General features: G+C 43.5%; 1 protein-coding gene across 1 annotated transcript in view; it reads left to right on the top strand.

Annotated features, from left to right (window-relative positions):
• Window positions 1-23,445, top strand: part of CACHD1 (cache domain containing 1) — a 201,644-nt gene that overhangs the window by 128,065 nt on the left and 50,134 nt on the right. Inside the window, exons 5-7 of the mRNA XM_036110148.2 lie at window positions 15,788-15,914; window positions 18,723-18,867; window positions 19,722-19,938. Of these exons, the coding sequence (XP_035966041.1) occupies window positions 15,788-15,914; window positions 18,723-18,867; window positions 19,722-19,938 (489 nt within the window). The remainder of the gene's footprint in view (window positions 1-15,787; window positions 15,915-18,722; window positions 18,868-19,721; window positions 19,939-23,445) is intronic.

Genomic DNA, 23,445 nt, shown 5'->3' with positions numbered 1-23,445 from the left:
AAAGAAAGAACTGTAAGCTTTGTCACTTAAGGATATTAAAACTCTAGCTGCTGGCTAAATGGTCAACCTAGATATGCCAGGTACATATTGTATAGACCAATACATAATGGATTCAGTTTTTTTTTAAATTGGTCAGAGAATCTGGAGGCCATCTGGAGCAGGTGGGATTAGCTATGAGAAAAGAAGCTCAGTGAAAATATTTTTCATAAAAAATAAGAGAGCACAGAAGGACATGAAATAGGCAGAGTAAATGAATTACAGAAGATTCCATAGCAGGCACAGAACACAGAGCTAGAACTTAAATTTTCTAGTTCCCAAATTCAGTGCTTACCTTTCCCTCGGTTATGCTCAGTAACACAAGACAGGTTGGGTCTGAAGACCTGAGCTTGAAATAGCAATTTTTTTTTTAAAGATTTATGTATTAGAGAGACGGAGAGCTTGTGCACAGGGTTGGAGGGACAGAGGAGAGAATCCCAAGCAGACTCCCCGCTGAGCACAGAGCCTGATACGGGACTCGATCCCACAACCCATGAGATCATGACCTGAGCTGAAATCACGAGTCAGAGGCCCAACCAACTGAGCCACCGAGGCACCCCAAAATAGCAATCTTTGAATAAAATCGGATATAAATGTGCCCCAGATATACACCTTTTGTGTAGTTAAAAATATGTTAACTTCTGGGTATTTGAATTAATAAGGAAAAAATATAGTCCATTACTACTTTGTATACATAAGATCTAGAAGGGCTCACACATAAATGTTAATAGTTACCTTTTAGTGATAGAATAGTGGGGTATTTTTCTTACCAATTTTCTTAGTTTTTTTTTAAAGATTTTATTTATTTGAGAGAGGGAGAGCGGGAGGGAGGGGCAGAGGGAGAGAGAGAAGCAGGAAGCCCGATGCGGGACTCGATCCCAGGACCCTGGGATCATGACCTGAGCCGAAGGCAGACACTTAACCAACTGAGCCACCTAGGTGCCCTGATTTTCTTAATTTTAAACTAAGCGTGCATTGCTTTTATAACGGGGGGGAGAAGGGGGAAATAAAGCAAGAAGGAATTACAGACTACTTCGCAATATATTTTCACTCCTTTCTGGTAGACAATACCTTTCATAATACATATCTGATAGTAGATCCTCAGGCAGGTGTCACAGTTCTAGGCAAAGCTCCATTCCCCTTCTGGCTGTGTGATTGGGACAATAAGAAAGTGTAGGCGGGGCCAACCATACTGAGGGTGCTGCATGCTCACTTGGGAGCCAAAGCAACACTGTCCTGCCAGGACCCCTCACCTCAGTGGGCCAGGCCTTGGAGGATCTGGAAGCTGCCATAGCCAGGGTTCCGTCCTCATTGCCTTGTTTTATATCTATTCATTGTTTCTAATAATGAGTATATTGTTGAGTTCTATCTCCATCATTAATAGTCATATTGTATACCTATTGAGCACCTTCTATGTGGTAAACACTTTCCTTTGTCCTAGGTCAGCTGTAAACAAAACAAAAAACTTATATTCTGGGAGCTGGGAGACATAAACCTTAAACAAAAGGACAAGTAAATATACATGTCTGGTGATGATGAATGTTATGGAGGAAAAATAACACAGGGATGAGACATAGTGGTACTTTTGACTGGGGATGGGAGGGGAAGGAGGGAGGAGGGAGAAGAAGGAGCCTTATTACTTTATGAAAGGGCTCATCAGTGAGATCTGAATAAGTGGGGTTGTAAAACCATAAGAATAACTGGAGGAAATGTATCCCAGGCAAAGGGTTTGAGTTAAGAGAGTGTTTAGTGTGCTAAGTAACAGCAAGAAGGCCACTGTAACTGTGATTCAGCGAGCAAGGATTGATCGTAGAAGATGAGACCAGAGAGGCAGCTGGGGACCAGATCACCAAGAGCCTTTTTTACTGGCCCTTATAAGGACTTTAGCTTTTGCCATGAATGAGATAGGAGATCATGGTGGAGGGGAGGTCGGGGCAAGGAGGAAAAAGGGCTTATGCAGAGTCATGACTTGACTTAGGTTAAAAGGTTTATGGACTGCTGTGGCAAGAAAAGATTATAGCAAGGCAACGGTGGAAGCAGGGAGACCATTTAAGAGGTTATTCCAAAATCCAGGTGGCAGGTGGCAATGGCACTAATAGTGTAATAACGGTGGAGGTGGTGAGAAGTGGTTGGATTCTGAATATGTTTTGCAGGTAGAACCATTAGGATTGGCTAATGAATTCAATAGGGGTGGGGAGTATATGTAAGAGTAAGGGAAGAGCTGGGAAGGACTTCCAAGATATTTGGTCTTATCAAAGAGAAGAACAGAGTTGCCATTTACTATGATGGGGAATACTGGTGGCAGGCAGGGAGCCAACATTTCAGATGTAGAAACGCAAAGTTTGAGATGCCTATTAGGTATCCACATGGAAAGTTCTCCTAGGCAGTTGGTTATACAAGTCTGGAATCTGGGGAATGGGTCAGACTAGAGATTGAAATTTGAGATTCATTGTGTATAGGTAATACTTAAATCATGAGACCCAAAAAGATCACCTAGCAAGTGGCTGTGGGTAAAAAAGAGAAGAGGTTCAGGACTAAGTCTTAGGACACCTTACCATTTAAAGATCACTGAAATGAAGAGGAAGCACTGAAGAAATCTGAGAAGGAAGTCAGTCTGGTAGGAGAACCAAGAGAGTCATCTTCTTGAATCCAAGTGAAAAAAGTATTTCAAGAAGCCGGGAGAGATCAACTGGATTAAGTAGACCCAGTAAGACGAAGACTAAGAAAACGGACATTGGATTTAGGAACATGGAAGTCATTGATGAACTTGACAGAGGTTGTTTGGTGTAACAGTAGAATGACAGGCTGATCCTGGTTAGTTCAGGCTCTTAAGAATGGACAAGAGGAGCTGGAAACAGTAAGTACATGAACTCCCAAGGTTTGCTGAAAGGAAAACTGGAGTGCCATGTATAGTCCAGAGAGTGTTTTTAAATTGAGAGAAATTACAGCAAGGTTATGTGCCAAAGGGAATGATCCAGTAGAGGAAAGCTTAAAGACCCAAGAGCAAGAAGAGAGACAATTACTGGAGCCTTTCCCTTGATTAGGCAAGAGATGGTGGGATTCCAATGAGGTAGTCCAAAAGCACAGTGTTCATTCTTAATAAGAGGAGGGAAAGAAGAGCAAGTGTACAGGGATGCCCATAATGACCAATGTAGTGTCAGGAACACAGAGACATTCCCTTCTTAGTGATTTTGTTTTCTCAGAGACTTAGAAAGCACGATCATCAGCCAAGAGTGAGGCAGAGAAAGAAGCATTGAAGACCTCTTAGTTACATTAAGTTTATCTTCTATAAATGAGGTTTTAGAGTAGAACTCAGTTGCACACATAATTGGGAATCCTGACAAAATGCTGTTTTATTACAGTAGTTGTTTGTGAATGGGGAGAGAGTTTGAAAAACCAGGAGGGGAGGAAGGAGATGGTGAGGGCATAGGTACATGGTTAAAGATCAGATTTTGAATTTTGCTGTTTCTAAAAGCATGTCTCAAGTATAACATCCTACCTAACAAGAGTTGTTCTCGGCTCAGTCGACATAGCTAGATTTACAAGCAGTTTTTGGCAACGTTCAGGTGTTTGAGAACGGACTTGCTTGTATTTGAAGTTGTGTGACATTCCACCAAGCAGTGGCTGCATCCCAAAGTCCACATTCTTGAGCAGTCATTTGTAATGTAAGAGGAGTGGCAGATGGTGGAGGGTGACCTCAGAGCTGCCCCTTTTCCTCCTCTCCAGCTCATGCCCTCTTTCAGAGCAGAATTAATGTACTTCGTGGGCTATCACATGTCTGATATTTACATCCGTAAGATGTCCAGCCTCAGGCTTTTTCAGACTGTATATAATCCATCAATGGGTTCCTAATTGATAACACAGTTTCAGATTGCCTTTCAGACTAGCTAGAAACAGACCCACATAAATTGTAAACTATTCTTAGCTTCATTTACCCAAAACTAGTTCATGTGTCCATCCATCCAACACACATGTGTATCCTTTTTCTTAAACCCAACCCTGCCAGATCTCGACTTTCTAAACTGACTCCTTGTCCCTGATTCCCTTCAAGCAACTAGCATTTGACAGTGCACACGTTCCATTATGGTGCTGGTAATGTTTTGCTCAGGTTCCTTCCTGCTTTTATCCCTAGTTTCTCTCCCTCCCTCCCTCTCTCTCTCTCTCTCTCACTCTCTTTTTTTTTTTTTTAATTCCTGCTGAGCTATTTTCTTGTGGGTAGCCTGATCCCTAAAGAGAATTTATTTGAAGAGTCCAAGGAAAGTTGCCTCTTGCTCTCTTGAGTTATGCAATTGAGGTGTGAGTGGCGTGGGAGTGAGTCTTTCTTGCCAAAAGAAAAAGTGCCTGGACTTTCTTTATTGTGTTTGATTTAAAGACATCATTTGAAGTTGCAAACTTCGATCTTGGTAGCGTTGCAGTCTACATTGAGAAACGGGATTCACGGGGTGTCGGGGACATCTGTAAGTCATGTTACGACGGTAAATGCTGCAGGAGGTACGGGTGGGCACCGGAGGCTGGAGACTGTGCTGCTGCTTTCACTTCCTTCTGTGAATGACCGAGATGGGCTCTGTGTTGTAGGTTTTCCTCTCTGCTTTCAAATGCCGTGAAAATGACCTGTTCCATATGCTGATGCCAATGCAGTGAAAAGCTGTGTTCTCCCTAAAAACCTAAAATAAAAGCATAAAAATCAGCCAACCTAGGAATCTCTAGTTTGTTTTTATGCCTATTTGCCCCAGCTTCATGATTGCATTAGTGTCATTAGAAATGTGGTAATTATTCATATAACATCTAAAACCTATTCAGTCACTTAGAAATCTAGATTATTGAGGCTATGTGATTCAGTTTACATTTGTGTGTGTGTGTACACGCATATCCACAAAATTAAGCATCCCTTCAAGTTCTGTCCCTGTAATGCAAGCTACTTCAAAGTCTAGTCTTTTTTATAGTTTGTTACAACAACCCTGTTATACTGATTGCAGAAGATTTTATTAGTCACATATAGTTATATATATATATATATATAAAATCTCATATACATATTATCATGGATATATCCTGGTTTTGTTTTCTGTTTTTCTGTTTTTGTAGTTAACAAATGTATCCTGAACATTCCTTTGTTTATGTGTAAATATACTTCTAGATCCTGGGGGTAATGATTGTATAACGTCCTTGAATTAATCAGTCTACTCCAGTTCAACATTCAGATTGTCCCAATTTTTCACTCTATAACTACCCTCTGGAAGGATTCCAAGTGATCCCTCCACGGTTTTCCTGACCCCCTGTGTAGTAGTTGACAGGTAAACGTCTTTTTTGAAGCTCTATCATCCTTTGGTTTCTATAAAATTCTTCTGTGCCATTTATCCTCTTACTTCTCTGCTCAGACCTTTTCATTTTTTTTCTTAAGCTCCTTTGTCCTCAGGTAGATGTCCCCACATGTCCTCTCTTAACCACCTTCGTCACATCTAAATGTTATCTCCCCAAATGTTCTCAATTTAGCCAGCACCTCAGCTCCGGCCACATGCTGCGGAATTCCAGATCTCTCTCTCCAGCCGTGGCCTATTTGAGTTTATTTATTGAGTAACCAACTTTAAGACACACATGTCTCTGTGATGATTCTGTAGCTACCTCAAAAATTAAACAGAAAACAAACTTTTCCCTAAACTTCTCCGCAGTCTGGGCTTACTGTCCCAATTAGCAGTACCTCCATCCTGGTTACACTGGGAATTCTTCCTCACCTTTTTCTACCCAGCACTTCTCCAGGTTTTAACAGATTTAACTTCCCTTAAATCGGTGATCAAAGGAGAGTGTTGGTGAGTGAATATTTGTTAAGTATTTACTACGTACAAGTCACCTCACTAGGCATTTCTGTGTGTCCTTCTTCTTGCTTGTCATACTGACTTGTGACGTAAGTCTCATTGTCCCCTTTTCATTGAAGGGGCAACTTGGCTCAGATTCCATAGTTCAGAGATAAGTCTTGAATCCCTTTTGTCTTCTCCACTGCTAATGCCATAAACTTAGATCTTCACAGATCTTTCTAGAAGATGAATTAATATAGAAACCTCCCAAAAGGTTTCTCTGCTTTTATTCCCTTTTAAATATATCCTGCACACTGTAGGTATTTTGCAAATATCTGCTCTGTAACTCCATTTCTTAAAAACCTCTGGTGGCTCACCTGTAAGAAAAAGATGGAGGCCTTTCAACTCCATCTTCTTCTCTTCCTCTTCCCTCTCCCCTCTCCCCTCACGAGGTCACTTTCATTTCTTCAAGTCCTCAATCTCCATCACTCCTCCATGCTTTTGCTCATGTTACTGTTTTATCCTAGAATATAGTGCCTGCCTCCTCTGACTTGTAAAATATTGCTCATTCCTCAGGGCCCAGCATCTTTGTCATCTTTGCTGACGCTCACAGGTAGAACTCTTTGTCTGTTGTACTGCTTGGGTTTGCTAGTGGGGCACACTTTAAGGTGGAGACTGGTGGCCTGTGGGGAAAGGGAAGGAAGCAGGATTGAGCAGCGGGAGAAGTCAGGCTGAGGTGGGGTCCTCAGGCTCAGTGGGGTCCTCAGCTACCTCTCTTCTTTATTATTTTACTCTTTGGTACATTCTTAGAAATTAAAGTTTTTATCTTGGGCATCTACTTGACCCTGTGCTCCTTTTATTTTTTGCATGTCGAGTTCCCAATCTTGTGTCCATAGCCAGTACACAGCAAGTACTTACTGATGAATGAATGAAACAGGAATTTTCTTGGTGCTTTTGTTTCATTTTTATAATTGAAGAACCAAGACTTTTGAAGGACCTTAGGAAAGAAAAGAATGTGGTTGTGATTTGCTTGTAAGGTAGCACTGGTTTCTTTGGCTTCATAGCAAATTGGCATACATAAATATCTCAGGTATATAGAGTGACACAGACCATGCATATGAATAATATCATCCTGCGTTTGCATGAAACTATGCTGAGTCCAAATACACAGTGCACACAAGAAAATCAATCTGTTGCCTCTTAGCACCTCATAAACCATTTTATACTTTTGTCTTCCCATGGATACCAAAGACAAGTATCCATTCTATTTTATAGATGATAAACAGGCCCAGAGAAGTTAACTGATCTACCTACAGTCAGACAACAAATGGTGGGTATTGAGATGACTAAACATTATGTCCTGATTCCTAGTCCAATGAGCCTCCTATCATAGACTGCTTAGGACAAAGAGATGTCTCCATCCCTGTATTTTGCCTGCTGTTACTTCAAACTCTTTATGTCTCAAATCAAACCCATAATCTCTGACACTTCCAACTCAAACCACCTCCCCCGCCCATGTTCTATATGTCAGTTAACAGCAGCTTCATTTTACACAATACCGAAGCTTGAGACCCAGAACCAACCACAACTCCTTCCTTGTACTTTCTTATAAAGAGCTTTTCTCAGGTAACATCTATAAGGTAGTTACTGTGGCAGACACCAAGATAATCAAGACAGAGGTTTTACCCTCAAGCTCACAACCTAGTTGTATATATGTATGTATTGAGGGGAGTGAAGGGAAGGAGAAAATCAACAGACAACTACTGTTACTATACAGTGCTAAGTGCTATAATGATAAAGGTAAGCAGGGGTTACTTGACCCATATTGTAAGGTTGAGTTGCATCTTAAAAGACGTTGGGAATTATCCAGGTGATGTGCCTGAGGTTAAGTACATTTCTCAGTTAGAAATCTATAAAAGTGTAGCCAGCCCAATCCAGGATCATTGTGGAAGAGGGCAGTAAGTAACAGGTAATGAAGGTAGCACTAAGCCAGATTTTAACCACTTGTATATGAATCTGAGGAGTTTGGTTTGGTTTGGCTTTTGTTTTGATTTGTTTTTTAGCTTGAAGTCAACCAACTGACAGACTAAGCAGCGCAAGCCAGAGAGCTTTGTGGAAAGTGGATGGAACTGTAGTTGGCCTGGAAGAAGGAGAAAACTGGGTAGACTATTAAATGTAATCCAAAAGTGGGATTAGAGAGAAGTGGCCATGGCATAGGCAAAATGGCTAGATGAGGGAGAAATGAGAGGACAAGAAGTGGAGAATCATTGTAGACCACTCTTCCAAATTACTTGGCTGAGAAAAAGGGGAAAGGTCCCTGATAGGAAGAGATAGGGTAAAGGAAGAGTTTTATTGTTATTGCTAATCATTTTTTAAGTTTGGGAAACTTGAAAATGATTATGTGCTAAAGATAGAGAAACAGTCTAGGAAGAAAGTAAAGCTAGGGAAATAGATGGGACAATGGAGTTAAATGTCTTTGGCCAGTTGTCCCAAATTTGGCTGATCATCAGAGTCATCTGGAGTGCTTTGTCAAAAAAATACCTATTCTTTGACCCCCAGCTCAGACTTGGCGACTCAGAATATTGCTTGGTAAAGCTTGGGAATCTATAGGTTTCAAAAGCTGATTGTGATGATCAACCAGGCTTTGAGAACTCTGTTAAATTTCTCTTACCCCTTCCATGAATGTTTGGAGATCACCTGGTCCTTTGGATCCTCTGGGAGTGGTCTATTAAAAGGAAGAGGACAGAGTAGTAGATCCTGTAGTGATTTTGGATTGCCCCGGAAGTTTATCCTGAATTCTCTGAGCCCATGACCAGGCTGTCTTAACGGAATTGAGGACATAATGGAATGGTTATTTTGGCATTATGTAGATAACCTAGAACGGACATAAAAAGCTGTGAGCTTGGAGCAGAACCTGAGATTTGAGGATATTCTCTCCTTAATATTGGACTGAAGTAAATACAGTGGGATTAGCTGGGTCAGCTGTCATCAATCTAAGTTTGGCAATGGACTTTAGCTAGCATGGTCATTGTGGTAGAAGAATTACTGGGCTATGTGGTCTGGATCCCATTCAAGGGTCAGAGCTTAGGTCACTCTTCCCTTTCTGAGTCAGAATATGCTTAGTTATAAGATGAGAATAATATCTCTTTGGTAAAGCTCCACCTATTTTGGCTCTTGCATAGCTATCATACACTGGGGAAAATTAACCTCTATAAGCCTTGGTTTCCTGAATAATAAATTACACCTACCTCAAAAGGTTGTTTAAAAAAATTAACTGAGATAATATATAAAAGACATAGCAAAGTGCCTGGTGAATTGTCAAATACTCAGTATGCCTACCACTCCTGAAAAGTATAAAGAGTAGCTAAGGGTCCATGAAATACAGCTCATTCAGAATGTGTGGTAAAATGATGCTCTGGGTATGAGCTAGGAGTAGGAATTAGAAGGTGTGATGTAGAGTGTAATGCCAGAAATTTTGTTTGGAGTCCTCAAAATGTTTATTCCCCTCCAAAATGATTTCTGTTGCACAGGATATTACTGAAAGGTGCTGTGTAGTTTCTGATCTTTTGGGGGAGTGTGTGTGTGTTTTTGTGTGTCTGCCATTCTGTGTATTTAGGACAGCTCTTGTATTTTATATTTGGCAAGCTGTGGGAGGTAGATAGCTTTGTGTGTTTCGCTGAGTGGTGTTGGGCTGGGCATCAGAAAGGCCAGAGTTCCTTGAGGTGGGAGGCAACAAGCTTTCTACTACAGAGCATTTTCTCTGTTTTCTGCCTTTGGTGGTTAATATTGTCAGGAAAAACCAAAGTCACAGCCCAACTACAAGTGGTTTGTAATCCATCTCGTTCTCATCAGCCTGATGGTTTAAGCATTAAAGTGGGCAGGCAAGGAGGTTGGGGACATGGTTTTGTTTTGACTAGAGAGGCTGATGATCCAAGAACTGGTCATATGTAGATGGTGAAATTGGAAGGGAAATATTTGGGGGCCAGGGAATCTGGGACCCATATGTTAGAATTTCCCACAGACAGTATACTACACTATGCAGGTGAATCTTGAGACTCAAATGGGAAATAAAGAATGCCTGAAAAGGGAGAAGACACATTTTTAAGTACACTCTACCCCCAACATGGGGCTCAAAGTCATGACCTCCAAGATTAAGAGTCGCATGATCTACCAGCTGAGCCAGCTGGGCACTCCTGAAAGGCATGTTTTTAGCAGCTTTTCCGACTGCAATTGGTGTGTTATGGCTGAAGAAAAATAAGCCAGTAGGTATTGAGAAGTTGTTTGTCTTTGTTAGAATTAACATAGGAACTGTAAGAAAAAAATAGTAAATTTGTTGAAGGCTCACAGAAGGAGACCAAGGGGGAACAGAGCTTGCCTTTAAAGAACAAGGAGTTGTCACAGGAACCTCCTCGTTTGTTAAAAGCCAATATGAAGTTTTCTGTCATTCTGTCTAAACATTTCTTGGTACCGTTTGTACATTTTGTTTAGTCTTGGGTCAATAATAATAATAATAATTTAGTGCTGACCTACTAAGTTATTCTAAGTTACTAGGAAGTAAGAATACCCCTGCTTTTAACCCCTTTTTTGCATAAACTTGATCAAAGCCAATGAGAAATTTGCTCTTTCTAGTTGCAAATCTTTGTGCTTCCTTCCTTTCTATTGACCTTCATTCTTTACCCTTATTTCTCTTTGGTTTCTAAAGGGTCTTTGGAAATACCTTGTCCAAATCCATCCCTTGGAGACTAGAGATGAGGAAATGGTGAAATCTCATGGGGCACAGAGGTGAAGAGAGCCTTGGCCAAGGTCATCATTCACTGGCTCATCTAGCAGTTTCTGACTCAGTGCATCCTAAAAACCAGGCATGCACCAGGCTTTGGGAATGTGGTGAATTTGGCTCTGGGTTTGGCTCCTGCCCTCATGGAACTGGCAGCAAGTCTGCATAAGAGACGTGAACCATAGCCACAAAAATCGGTACACCAACCATTACCAGTTTTTGCTCTGAAGGAAAATGCTGGGTGCTATTAGGATAATAATCAAGGGTGGTCAGGGTAGGTCTCTCTGAGAAGTTGAAAAGAGTTACTTCAGGTCTAAGGATCATCTTGTGTGGAGAGCTTGGCACGTTTGCAGAACTGAAAGAGGTAGCCCTTGACGTACAGCGTAGTGGGTTAAAGAGGGTAAAAGTGAGGCTGGAGATTAGAAAGGGGCTAGAGGGTGCTGGGCCTTATTGGGTTTGGATTTAATGCTAGCTCTGGTGTAGTGGGAAACCTTTGAACGGTTTTGAGCAAAACAATGGTGGGATTCAATTTCCATTTTAGAAAGATTCCTTTGGATGCTGTATAGTGAGTACATGTAAGGTCAGAGGGCTTGCCAGTCTTAGAGATGGGACCAAAACCCATGGCTTCCTATTCCCAGTCCATTCTGATTTATCAGGGTCTTCCTTCTAGTGCCTAAGTACCAACCCAAATTAAATAGAAAGTGCAAAACAGCATTGGGCCTGTGTCCAACTGGCTTTCTTATGTTTATTCACATTGACTGTGAACGACTTCTCCAATCTGTTAAACACCTACAGGATAATTAAGAGGTCTCAGCTATATAGTTTCACAGTCACATAAAAACTCCTTCTATTATGTAAAATATGCTTTTTATGGTTCGGTATCACTCAGAGTCATGAGTGCTATAATTAACTTGACCTGCCTTCTGAGCTACAGTGTTTGTGCCGTTTTCCAGTTAAGCCAGCCTGTGGGGTCAATGGCGAACCCCATGACATTGGGCTACTCAGCTGGTGCATGCCGGTTTTAGCAGTTCAGCCATTCGTTTTTTCTCACAAGATTAAATGCTCACTTTAGCCTATGTCTTACTTCAATTGCGATAGCCTTTCTTTCTGTCAGGTGTCCTCTTAATTGCATTTCTTTACATTTTGTCTTTATAAACTAATGCAGCTGATTATTTTGATTGAAAGACACCAACATATTTATATATTTACTCTGCCTCTCAAGAAATACTCGGTGTGCTTTTTATCTGTTGAATGCTAATTCATTCAACATGTATTTAGTAACCTTGTGGAGGCAATGTAATGTTCTGGAAAGAGCAAGGGCTTTGCAGGCAGACACACCTCGATCAAATCATGACTTGGGCCTTGAGCAAGTGAGTTCTGCACCAATATAGTGGGTATAGCAACAAACTCATAAAGTAGTTATGAAAAACGGCACACGGGGCGCCTGGGTTGCTCAGTCGTTGAGCGTCTGCCTTCAGCTCAGGTCGTGGTCCCGGGGTCCCAGGATTGAGCCCCGCATCGGGCTCCCTGCTCTGCAGGAAGCCTGCTTCTCCCTCTCCCACTCCCCCTGCTTGTGTTCCCTCTCTCGCTGTGTCTCTGTCAAATAAATACGATATTTTAATAAAAAAAAAAAAGAAAAGCGGCACACCATGTATAAAACTAGTTGATATGGTGCTCAGTAAGTTTTCACTGTTCTTTTTTTTTTTTTAAAGATTCTATTCATTCACTTGCCAGAGAGACACAGTGAGAGAGGGAACACAAGCAGGGGGAGTGGGTGAGGGAGAAGCAGGCTCCCCGCTGAGCAGGGAGCCTGATGCGGGGCTGGATCCCAGGACCCCAGGACCACGACCTTAGCCGAAGGCAGACACTCAACGACTGAGCCACCCAGGTGCCCCAAGTTTTCACTGTTCTATCAAATCAACTTTATTGAGGCATAATTGATATGCAATAAACTTCACATGTGTAACATATACAGTTGATATATTTTGTCATGTATAGTCCCCTGAAACCATCAGACAGGTAGGCTTTTTCTCTCTCCATTTACCTATTTCTGTACCTATTATATTGGCAGTGGTGTTGGGAGAGCAGAGTGTCGATCATTTTAAAAGCTATTTAGAATTATCATTGCTCTTGGGACACCTGGGTGGCTCAGTCGGTTAAGCATCTGCCTTTGGCTCAGGTCATGATCCCAGTGTCCTGGGATCGAGTCCCACATCAGACTCCTTGCTCAGCGGGGAGCCTGCTTCTCCCTCCCTGCGCTCCCACTGCTTGTGCGCTCTCTCTTTCTTGCTCTCTCTCTGACAAATTAAAAAAATTATCATTGCTCTATGTTGAATCACCATGTTTATTTTTAATTGGATTTGGCATTAGAAGAGAGTAAGATTTTATAATTTATTAAACAAAAGTATCACAAATAGTTGAGAAAGAGTACTTCTGAGCAGACCCTCCCAGCCCGTGTGCTGCGGACATCAACCCTGCAGCTCCCACGGAGCCTGCGCCTTGACCTGAAGAGAACTGAGCACCTCTGCCCAGGGCACAGAGGTGACTCAGACCCAGATCTCACCCTCAAGGATCTCAGAATCTAGAGATGGGAGAGTGAAAAGTTGCCCGGAATAACAATAACACTAACTAGAAGGTGGGAGAGGTAAGATGCTGGAGGATTTCAGAGGGTGTGGTGGCTTGCCTCTTGGAGATGAGCTTCAGTGAGGAAGAAATCATTTGTTGCCACCTTCACGTGTGTCTGTCTGAGGTAGGTGTGCAGAGCAGTTGGGACGAATACAGGCCCTACCCACTGATAGCTTAAAGCCTAACACCGTACATCATGGACCGACAGGTTGGACGTATGCCCAGCCTTTTCCTGGACAGCGTCCAGCATTGCTGAGGAAAGAGTGAGCACGCACGACCCCAGCCCAAGTTATCCAGTTGCCGGAACATCTCACTGACTCCTAGGAATGGGGGAAGCCGCCTCTGGGTTGCCTGTGCCTGTGTGGAAAATAGGGCTCTTCACCTCCACATCTAGGTCAGAGAGGGGCCCGCTTGAGGTGCACACCACAATGATAGATTGCTTCTGGGCTCTGGGGTCCTCATTACCATCATATCCATCATCTTCTGCTAGTACCGAATAATGCATGAAATTTAATCAGATGCCAAAGGAGTTCTCAGCGGGAGGGTTTGAGGAACCTTGCCTGACACTTATGCTCTAGTGCTGGAATGATTATAAGGAACCAGAATGATCTTTTGTGGTGAGACTAAATGTATCATGCACCGTATGAATTCTGATTTATTTTTAAAACATTCTTGCTCTCATTGGCTCCCCTTTTAATAGTCTCACTGTAGCCTGTTTATTGTTACAGATGTTACTTTTAAATGAGGTCATTGAGCTTTACTTCCAAAGGCACTGTTTGCCTTTTTCTTGCGGGCCTGGCAGGGCTGCCTGAAGAACGGTGCTAACAAGAGATCAAGGTTAAGGCTTCGGACCCCCAGAGGAAAAGCCGCCTCCATGTTTACGTGCAAATCACATCAGCCCTAGGTCTCAGGGGAGAGTGTGGTCACCCCGGTCCAGGTGTTGACCTTGATAAGGTTGCCTGGCAGAGTGGAGCGGGGACTTGCGTTGTGGTCACACACCCTCCACTGCCCTTCCTGTCCACTGTGAAACCTCAGGGAGCCCAGAAAAGTCGGAGCCGGGTTCTTTGTCCATAACTTGGGGAGAATGCTTTGTTCCTCTTAGGATTTTTGTGAGGATAAAATATGCTGCCCTTTCTCCGTGTGTGTGTTTGGCAGGGTAATTGCTGGAGGCAGGAGGCACTGGACATGCTTTAAGTCCCCCAAGCGGGGCATTTCACACGGTGGGCTCAGAGTTAGAATGCTCAAGTGGAAGGCCCACTGACCAAATCCAGCTCGCCACTGATGTTTGTAAATCAGCTGTCATTGGCACACCCACACATGCACCGAGCTCGGGGGCTGCTTTTGCAAGACAGCAGCAGAGTTGGGTGGGTCGCGACAGAGCCTGCGTGGTCGGCAACCCTGGCAGACGTTTGCCGACCTCCGAGCCAGACTCAAGGATGGCTGCGTGGCGTTCAGAGCTTTAGGTACATTCTTATCAGATGCACCTCATACTTGCCTTTTGCCTTTGCTCAGACTCCTCCTCCCCCTGAATTGCTTTCCGTCCCACTTCTCACTATGTAAGTCTTCTGGTGTATCAGTTATTACAATAAGACTTGTCTTTTGCTCAGCTGTGTGTATCTTGCAGCATGTAAAGCAGGACACGACACATAGTAAGTGTATGGTTCATTACGGATTCGGTGGGGGAAAAGAGTGGAAGGGCATCAGGAGGGAGAGAACTCTGCTTGTGGGAGAGGGTAAGAAAGACTTCATGGAGGTTTGGGGACAGGATTGCCCCCAAGAAGGTGGCTGCCCCTCCCGCCGCAGCTCGGTGGCAGGAATACAATGTATGTAGGAAGGGAGGCAATACTGTGTGATGGTAAGAACCTAGGAGCCAGGACAGCCAGGCTGGAATCCCGACTTGGCCATTTACTGATGAAACCTTAGACAAGTCACTTAAGCTCTCTAAACGTATTTTCTAAACTCCAAAGTAGGGAATAATAATACCACCGTCGTCCTACAGTTGTTTCATGGGTTAAATGAGCAACCATGAAGGAAAGCCTGTGTCCCGCTCCTGGCACATTGGAATCATTTCATGAGCTCTTACTGAATGATGGTGGTTCTGACCTTTGTACCATCTATGCTAATTTCCTCATTGTGGAGTGAGCAAGGTCAAGGTCACAGGTCTAGTCCCTCTGGAGACCTGGCCTCTTAACGTCACTGTTTTCCATTAGAGAATGTACCCCGGCAAGTGTAAACTGGTCCAACAGGGACCAGCCTCCTGAGGGGAGAGACTAGTGCAAATGAATCATTCATGCTAGAAAAAATATCCCAGGACATATAGCATCACCGCACAACGTCAAGAATAATAGCTTCCCTTGACTGAAACATTCATTACATTTTTCTATTCGCAGGTATTTTTTTAAGGGACAGAAAGAAAATGTTTAGTGGAAAATTTACAGCCTTAGATCTAGTGGGATTTCTTCATACTACAAGCAGTTTATGCAAAGCAGATGCCTAAGGAGCCATGCCCGCCTGCACCTGTGGATTTGGTGCTTATATTTCCTTTTCCCCACTCCTCTAGTTCTTGCAGACAACCTGAAATCCAACCCTGGAATTAAGTGGCAGTATTTCAGCTCGGAAGAAGGGATTTTCACCGTTTTCCCAGCACACAAGTTCCGGTGTAAGGGCAGCTATGAGCATCGTAGTAGGTACGTTGACTTGCTTGCTACAGTTGTAATTACTGCTTAAGAGTGATCTGTATGAAACGGAGACTCCTCATTTACACACACGACTGCCTCCAAGCTGTGGTTTCTCAAACTTACTCAGGAATGGTTTCACCAGCGAGCATATGTGGATGTGGAAATGCTGGGAAGGGCAAATGATAAAGCCCAGAGTTTTTCTGGAACTATCTAACAAGGTACCCACTAAAGAAATTAAACTGTTGGAGGCACCCACGTGGTTTTGAGCTTCAGGCATCCTTGGTGAGACAGGAATGATAATACCTTTGCTTAAGCGCAGCCCTAAAAGACTCCTAAGTACATGCAATCTCAGCTACTAGAAGTTTTAAAGTTGCCCAGGACACATTGGATCGAAGAATGATTAGCATCCTGCTCTTCTCACGGAAATGACTGGGAGTTTGTACCGCTTAGCCAGAAGGACAGTAATGGTGAGCTAATTTGTATGACAAGACTCATCAATTTACAGAACCCCTTAGGCAAAGATACTTCCCTTTTGAATCCCTACGGCTTCCCTTTGCAGTGTATCTGCAAAGGGTGTTTGACACCAGAAAATCTGGAGCTAGTGCAGGGTGTTCATTTTACTTGCCATTTTTTAGAGTCCAAAATAACCATCGCTTTAGCCTCTCTTTATTGTTACTTTAATTTGTGTCTAAAATTTTCCCCAAGGAAAATACTACTTCTGTGCTTTTCCTAAAAAGACCTTTGTGTCATTGGTATGGTTTCTTCGGTTCCCTCCCTAGACATCCTGGTGAAGACTTAAGTGTCTTAGAAACTGGACCAGAAGTCATGACCGTGGGTCTGGTCTGGCTTATTTCAGGAGAGGCCAAAGACAGCATGAACCATCTAATTTGCATTTACTTCTAAGAAGATAGGTTGGATGGCATGCTGCTATTAATGCATCACCTGTGAGGGAAAGTCCAAAAGGACAAGCAGGACCTTGTCACAAATCCGCACTCACCTACACTTGGAAGGTTTCATGCATACCTACCCTGAATCTGCATTAAACCAACCCTCAACACTGTCTTCCCTCGGCTAAGTAATCCAGGTTCCTCCCCTCCTAGATTGATGTTCCCATCTTTTTACTTGCCCTAACTGCTTTCCTCAGAGGCCTTTGCAAGTTCTCCACATCCTTCTAAGTGTGGAATGGGTTTTCAGAGCACATGAGAAAGGAACCTGTGGATACCAATCATGCTGTGGAGACCCACTGCCAGATTGTACATTTCATGTTACTATTTTTGCATCCCTCTAAAACAGTTTCTTAACAATTTACTGTGGCAATGTGAAACACATACTCTGCTTTCCATTGATGTGGGTTGAGTTGGAAAAGAGATATGCCTTTTTTTTTTTTTTAATTCACCTAGCCTGGAGGACCTAAAAAGTTCAATATTTGACATGGTTGTCAGTGTTGGGATAGTCAGATTTCATTCTTTTCCATTCTGTCTTTCATTTCTGTAGCCATTTCTCCTGAATTCTTTTTATTAGATTTCCCTACTGGCTTAATGGTATTGACTGGTGAAAATACAGTAGTAGTTCAGTGTTAATGTAGGACTTTTGGCTTGAGAACAAAAGTGTAAACTTGGCCAGATTTCGAGAGTTTAGGTTTTTTTGTTTTGTTTTGTTTTGGGTTTTCTTTTTTGTTTTTGTGGGGTTTTTTGTACTTTGCTTTTATTCCTTAATTCATGCCCAGACTTTTTTGAGTCAACTGGCATCTAACATTTCATAGAAAAAATCTAGTGTTTTAGGGGTGTCAGTAAAGGAGGGAATTCTCTTGAGGCTGATTTGCTTTCTTAAGCTCCCCCTAATTTGTTCCAGCTTTAAAACTGTGAAGGGAGACCACATTAAACCCCTTCTCACAAACCTTCCTGTTCGGCACATGAGCAGAAGGCCGCTTTTCATGGGAGGCATTTCTCCTTTGGACCTTCCCCACCCTCCCTCCACCCCCTTTTCTGAATGTTGGCAAACAAAAACCTGGCAAGAAGAGTGGCTATCGCAGGCTTGGACACATTTGATGGCATGGTTTTAAATGCTCCGATAAGGGGCCTTTTGGTGGCTGACCTGTGTGAATTGCTTCAGTACAGAAAGGAAAGGGCCCTCTTAAGCAGTAGCCTTTGTCTTGGGGGAGAGAAACCAAACCTGCTATTCAGAGCTGCTCAGCATGCTCGCAGATTACAGGCTGCCTCCGTTTTAGCAAAGCCCCACTCTACATCTGCAGACCCAGCGCTGGCAAGTAGACCTTCCCCTCCCTCGTGTGCACTCTCTGCGGTCTGAGAGACCACCAGTCCCATGTTCTGTAGCCGAATATTGGGTAACCTTGAGTGGCAGCACCACGCACAGCCGCGAGCATTGACTTTCAAGTGTGCCGAAAAGGCCAGCCTCCCAAAGGATTTGCTGCCTTTTTTTTTTTTTTAACTATACTCAATGTGGGGCTCGAACCCACAACCCCAAGATCAGGAGTCACATCCTCCACCAACTGAGCCAGCCAGGCGCCCCCCAAAAGGATTGGCTTCTTCTAACCTCCCAGTTGCTTTAATTTTTGGAAGACTGAGGTACCAATCCCTGTTCTATAGACACATGCTGTTGTCTCGAGGTCGTGTTTTCACTGCGCCAGTATCCTTTCTCCTTGCCAGTGGCTCTTTCCTTGGAGAAAGACATCCCTGGAAAAAGACATAGCCACCAAATGCCTGCACATCTGTAGTGTTCACAGCTGCGTTGGGTTGAGCTCCTTTGACCTAAAGCAGGACTGACCCCAGAGAGCTTCTCCCCCCCCACCCCTTCTAGACCTATCTACGTCTCCACGGTCCGGCCACAGTCCAAGCACATAGTAGTGATCCTGGACCACGGGGCCTCTGTCACGGACACCCAGCTTCAGATCGCCAAGGACGCTGCCCGGGTCATCCTCAGTGCCATCGACGAGCACGACAAGGTGACCGGTACCCCCAGTGACCCCCGTGGCATTGGCTCTTCCTTGAATGTCTTTTGTGAAGTACCTTGTGTTTTATGGTACACAGTTTTAAATCCATATTTAAAACGACTTTGGGGGAAAGAGAGTGGTTTCATTTTTATTCTAGCGTTTGAGGATGCAGCCGCCGACTCTGGCTCCAAGTCTCTTTTAAAAACCACCCCCACCAAGCTGAGTCTTGTACTTCCTTCATGGCTCCTGTCAAGGCTTCCAATTAGCTGTGACTTTCACACTGGAAGTTATGCTAAGGAGGAGAAAGACAAGGGCGTGGAGGCTGGTGGATGGCTGGACTTTAGCTCAAGATTTATGAGAGGTGAGGGGTAAGGGAAGGCTTCTCGAGGTTTACTAATCTCTAGGATACCTCAGAGACAGGTGTGTTTACAGCTAATGATAATCTATTGCCTTGTGGACATTTTCTGCTTCGTCATTTTGACTTTTCCAACTCCTAAGGTTTTACTGACTAATCTAGTTGCTTAAAACACACACCCTGTGCCTTTACCCTCACCCCCACCTCCAGCTGGAAACCCAAGATGGTTAGTACTGCTAAGCTCTTTCTCTGCGTGAAATAGTCATCCTTAATGTTATAGATGAACACCATACTGCTGACTTCATCTGGGAACAAAACACAGACTCTAGAGCCCCTCCCCCTTACCAATCCTTAACTCATCCTTTTCAAATTTGATAGATTTATGCCTCCAGGCATTTATTTTTAAACTCTCAGAAACTGTTCTGAAGGCCCTCTCAGTCCTTGGGCTCTTCAAGAATATAAAAAAGCCTTCACATGTTAAGATAACAAGGTTTCTTTTTCTCTCCTCCAGATCTCTGTGCTGACTGTGGCAGACACAGTCAGGACGTGCTCGCTCGACCAGTGCTATAAGACGTTCCTGTCTCCAGCCACGAGTGAGACAAAGAGGAAAATGTCCACCTTCGTTAACAGCGTCAAGTCTCTGGACAGTCCTACCCAGCATGCGGTGGGATTTCAAAAGGCGTTTCAGCTGATTCGAAGCACAAACAATAACACAAAGTTCCAAGCGAGTAAGTTGCATTCTCTCAGAGGACTTATAAACCAATAGATAAAGGATAGCAATAGGCATACATTGTCAATTGATCACACAACTATGTCTAGAGGGATTTTTTAAATTGACCTGGAATAAAATTTTCATGTGTTGTCATCATGGTCATCTAGTACTAGGATCTTACTAGATTTTCTCATCTTTTCCAATCAAAGGTACTCGGCCCGCGCTATTTCTTCACCCCCAGAGCCTCTTCTTCTTGCCCCTTTATTACAAACATAGCCCCATTTATTTCCCGGGGGAATGTCCGCATCCTTTTTAATGCTAATTGTCAGCCTTGCCTTCTCATTGACTTGAGAGTGGATGTCTGCTGGTGCGCATGTGCACAGAAACGGGCTGCAGGATTCTTGCCTTGATCCTTCCTTCTTGTAACCAGCTGTCATTTAGATGAGCACGGCCCTTCAAATGTACAAAGGCACTCTAATTTAATTTTCATGTATTAAAATCTGGAATTAGGATGCATGCTAAACTGAAGGAAAAGATATTTGAAATAAGACATGCTTTGAAACTACTGAAAGGAATCTATGTCATTTTCCCTTTTATATTTGAGTATCTATTTGTAGGATTTTTTTTTTTATAAATGAATCTATCCTATTGAGGGAAACTTAAAGAATATATTTGCAGGTTCTTCAGTGTGTCTGCATTAAAAGTAAGACAACATTGATGAATGCAAAGCATAGTGACTGGCACATGGTGAGCCCTTGAAAGATCGAGCTACTGGAATTATTACAACTAATGATGGCAGATGGCGTGTTTGTTGGTGTTTGAACATAACAAGTTACCACAAATTTAAAGCAGCTTAAAACAATGTACATTTGTTACCATGCAGACCATTTCATGGGTCAGGAGTGCAGGCATAGCTTGCCTGGGTTCTAGGTAAGGATTTAGGGTTGCACGAGGGCTGCAGTCTGGACGTCCCCCACGTCTGTGGTCTGCTCTGAGGTTTGGAGTCTTCTTCCAAGTTCAGTTGCTGGCAGAATTCATTTCCTTGCAACTGTAAAACTCACATGCGCTTGCTTCTTCAAAACCAGCAGGAGAGCATCTCTTTGAGCCCCTGACTTCAAGGAAGGCTTGGACCCTCTTTTGAAGGGCTCATTTGTTCTCATCAGACCCATCCCCCCCCCTTTTTTTTTAATATTTTATTTATTTATTTTTTGACAGAGACACAGTGAGAGAGGGAACACAAGCAGGGGGAGTGGGAGAGGGAGAAGCAGGCTTCCCGCCGAGCAGGGAGCCTGATTTGGGGCTCGATCTCAGGACCCTGGGATCATGACCTGAGCCGAAGGCAGACACTTAACGACTGAGCCACCCAGGCGCCCCAGACCCATCCCCTTTTGAATTAATCAGATTTCTCTCCCTTGTGATTAACTTATTAGAAATCTCAGTTATATCTGCAAAATCCCAAAATCATGTTTGCTGTCCATGTAGCACAATCACAGGAGTGATATCCATCACCTTTGCCATATTCTGTTGGTTAGAAGCAAGTTACAGGCCCCCTCAAGAGGAAAATCTTCTACAAGGGTGTGGGTCATTGGGGTCATCTTCGAATTTTGCCAACTAACCTTGGCAAGTATCAGCTACCCACAGACCAATATTACAGGATGGCTGAGTGTCAAGTTGTCCACGATTCAAGAAGGCCAGTGGACAAGGTTTACCTCCTGAGTATCAAGATAGATTGGCCAGTTGGTCAGGGCCATTTACCTGTCAGCATTCCTCACCAGGAGTGATTTTTCTACTTGATTCCTCAGTCATCAAACTACCCTTAGAGTTTAAGTCCAATTTTGATTATTATACTATTCAAATAATGAAGAAAAATTTTGGACTGGCTGTGACCTGCCAGTGATTGTGAGTCAAGGGAACCCAAAGTAAGTCAGTGAGGATCGTTTGGGGGAGCGTGGTCAACTAGAGGGTGCATACTCCATGGAGAAGCCCGCTGTCCTGTGCAGCCTGTGCTTGCCATGTAGGAGGGCCTGCCCAGGGTTGCCAGATCTTCTATTTTAAGAGAAGCCAGAGGGGCGCCTGGGTGGCTTAGTTGTTAAGCGTCTGCCTTCGGCTCGGGTCATGATCCCAGGGTCCTGGGATCGAGCCCCGCATCGGGCTCCCTGCTCGGCGTGAGGCCTGCTTCTCCCTCTCCCACTCCCCCTGCTTGTGTTCCCTCTCTCACTGTCTCTCTCTGTGTCAAATAAATAAATAAAATCTTTAAAAAAAAAAAAAAAAGGGAAGCCAGAAATCTGGATTTTTATGTGCACCCCCTTGGTTTTCAAATGCTGACATTTGTTCCAGCTTTAAAACGGAGACCTCATTAAACCTCTTCTTGCAGACTTTCCTGCACTACACATTAACAGAAGGCTGCCTTGATGGGAGGCATTTCTCCTCAGGGTTTTTTTGGTTTTTCTTAATGCTGGCAAACAGAAACGTGGCAAGAAGAGTGACCATCACAGACTTGGACAACTTTTGAGGGCACTGTTTTTTAAATGCTCAAAGGAGTCCTTTTTAAGCCAAGTAAGATGTTCCTAAATTATATCTCTGCTTCTACTGGCAGTGCAGAGAAAAACACAGATCGCATAAGGAAACACATCAGAAATTAGCATTGTCCAGCTTATTAAGGAGAGGTTTGAGGTGCTCTCAGGCAATTTAGCATAGTGGTTAAGTATGTGGGTTTTGGACTTTAACCAACGTGGGTTCAAATTCCTACTCTGAAATTTTTCTAAACTTGCGAACTTGTGTAAATTATTTGATCTCTCCAGGCCTGATTTCCTCTTCTGCAAACTGGGGGTGATAATAAGATCCAGGATTCCATCATAAATATAAATAAATATTAGCTGTGGTTGTTATGGTATTCAGTTTCCTATAAGACTTCTAGCTCTGGCTAAACTAGAAAAGATACCTCAAACATCTGGGTTGACCTCAAGCCAGGATGGCTGAGGACCACACTAGCCTTGGCCGCAGTATAGTGAGGGGTCTATGTACTCGTCTTAGGAGCTTGCACCCTACATCCTTACTTCTGTTCACTACCTAGATAATTATTTAGCATCTGCCGTGTACCTGGTGCTGTTTTATTTTTTTATTTTTTTTAAGATTTTATTTTTGAGAGAGAGAGAAAGAGCACGAGCGGGGTGCAGGGGCAGAGGGAGAAGCAGACTCCCCACTGGGCAGGGAGCCCGACGTGGAACTCAATCCCAGGACCCCAGGACCATGACCTGAGCTGAAGGCAGACAGACACCCAACAGACTGAGCCACCCAGGCGCCCCCCTGGTGCTGTTTTAAAGCCGTGTGGTGGAGTTATTCTAATGAGTAAGACCTACCCTATAGGATTGTTGTAAGGATTAGCCTGTGCGTGAAAGTGAAGTATCTGCCCCAGGTTAGCAGCCATATGAACAGAAGCTACATGTCATAAATCATGGTGCCTTTGTACAAATTTGCTTTGCACTAATGAGAATATCTAAAAATTTTAGCCAGGGCTGGCTCT

Source organism: Halichoerus grypus, chromosome 5 (genome assembly GCF_964656455.1).
Source record: "Halichoerus grypus chromosome 5, mHalGry1.hap1.1, whole genome shotgun sequence".
Taxonomy (NCBI): Eukaryota; Metazoa; Chordata; class Mammalia; order Carnivora; family Phocidae; genus Halichoerus; species Halichoerus grypus.
The sequence above is the reverse complement of the archived record's forward strand: the minus strand, read 5'-3'. Positions and strand labels throughout refer to the sequence as shown.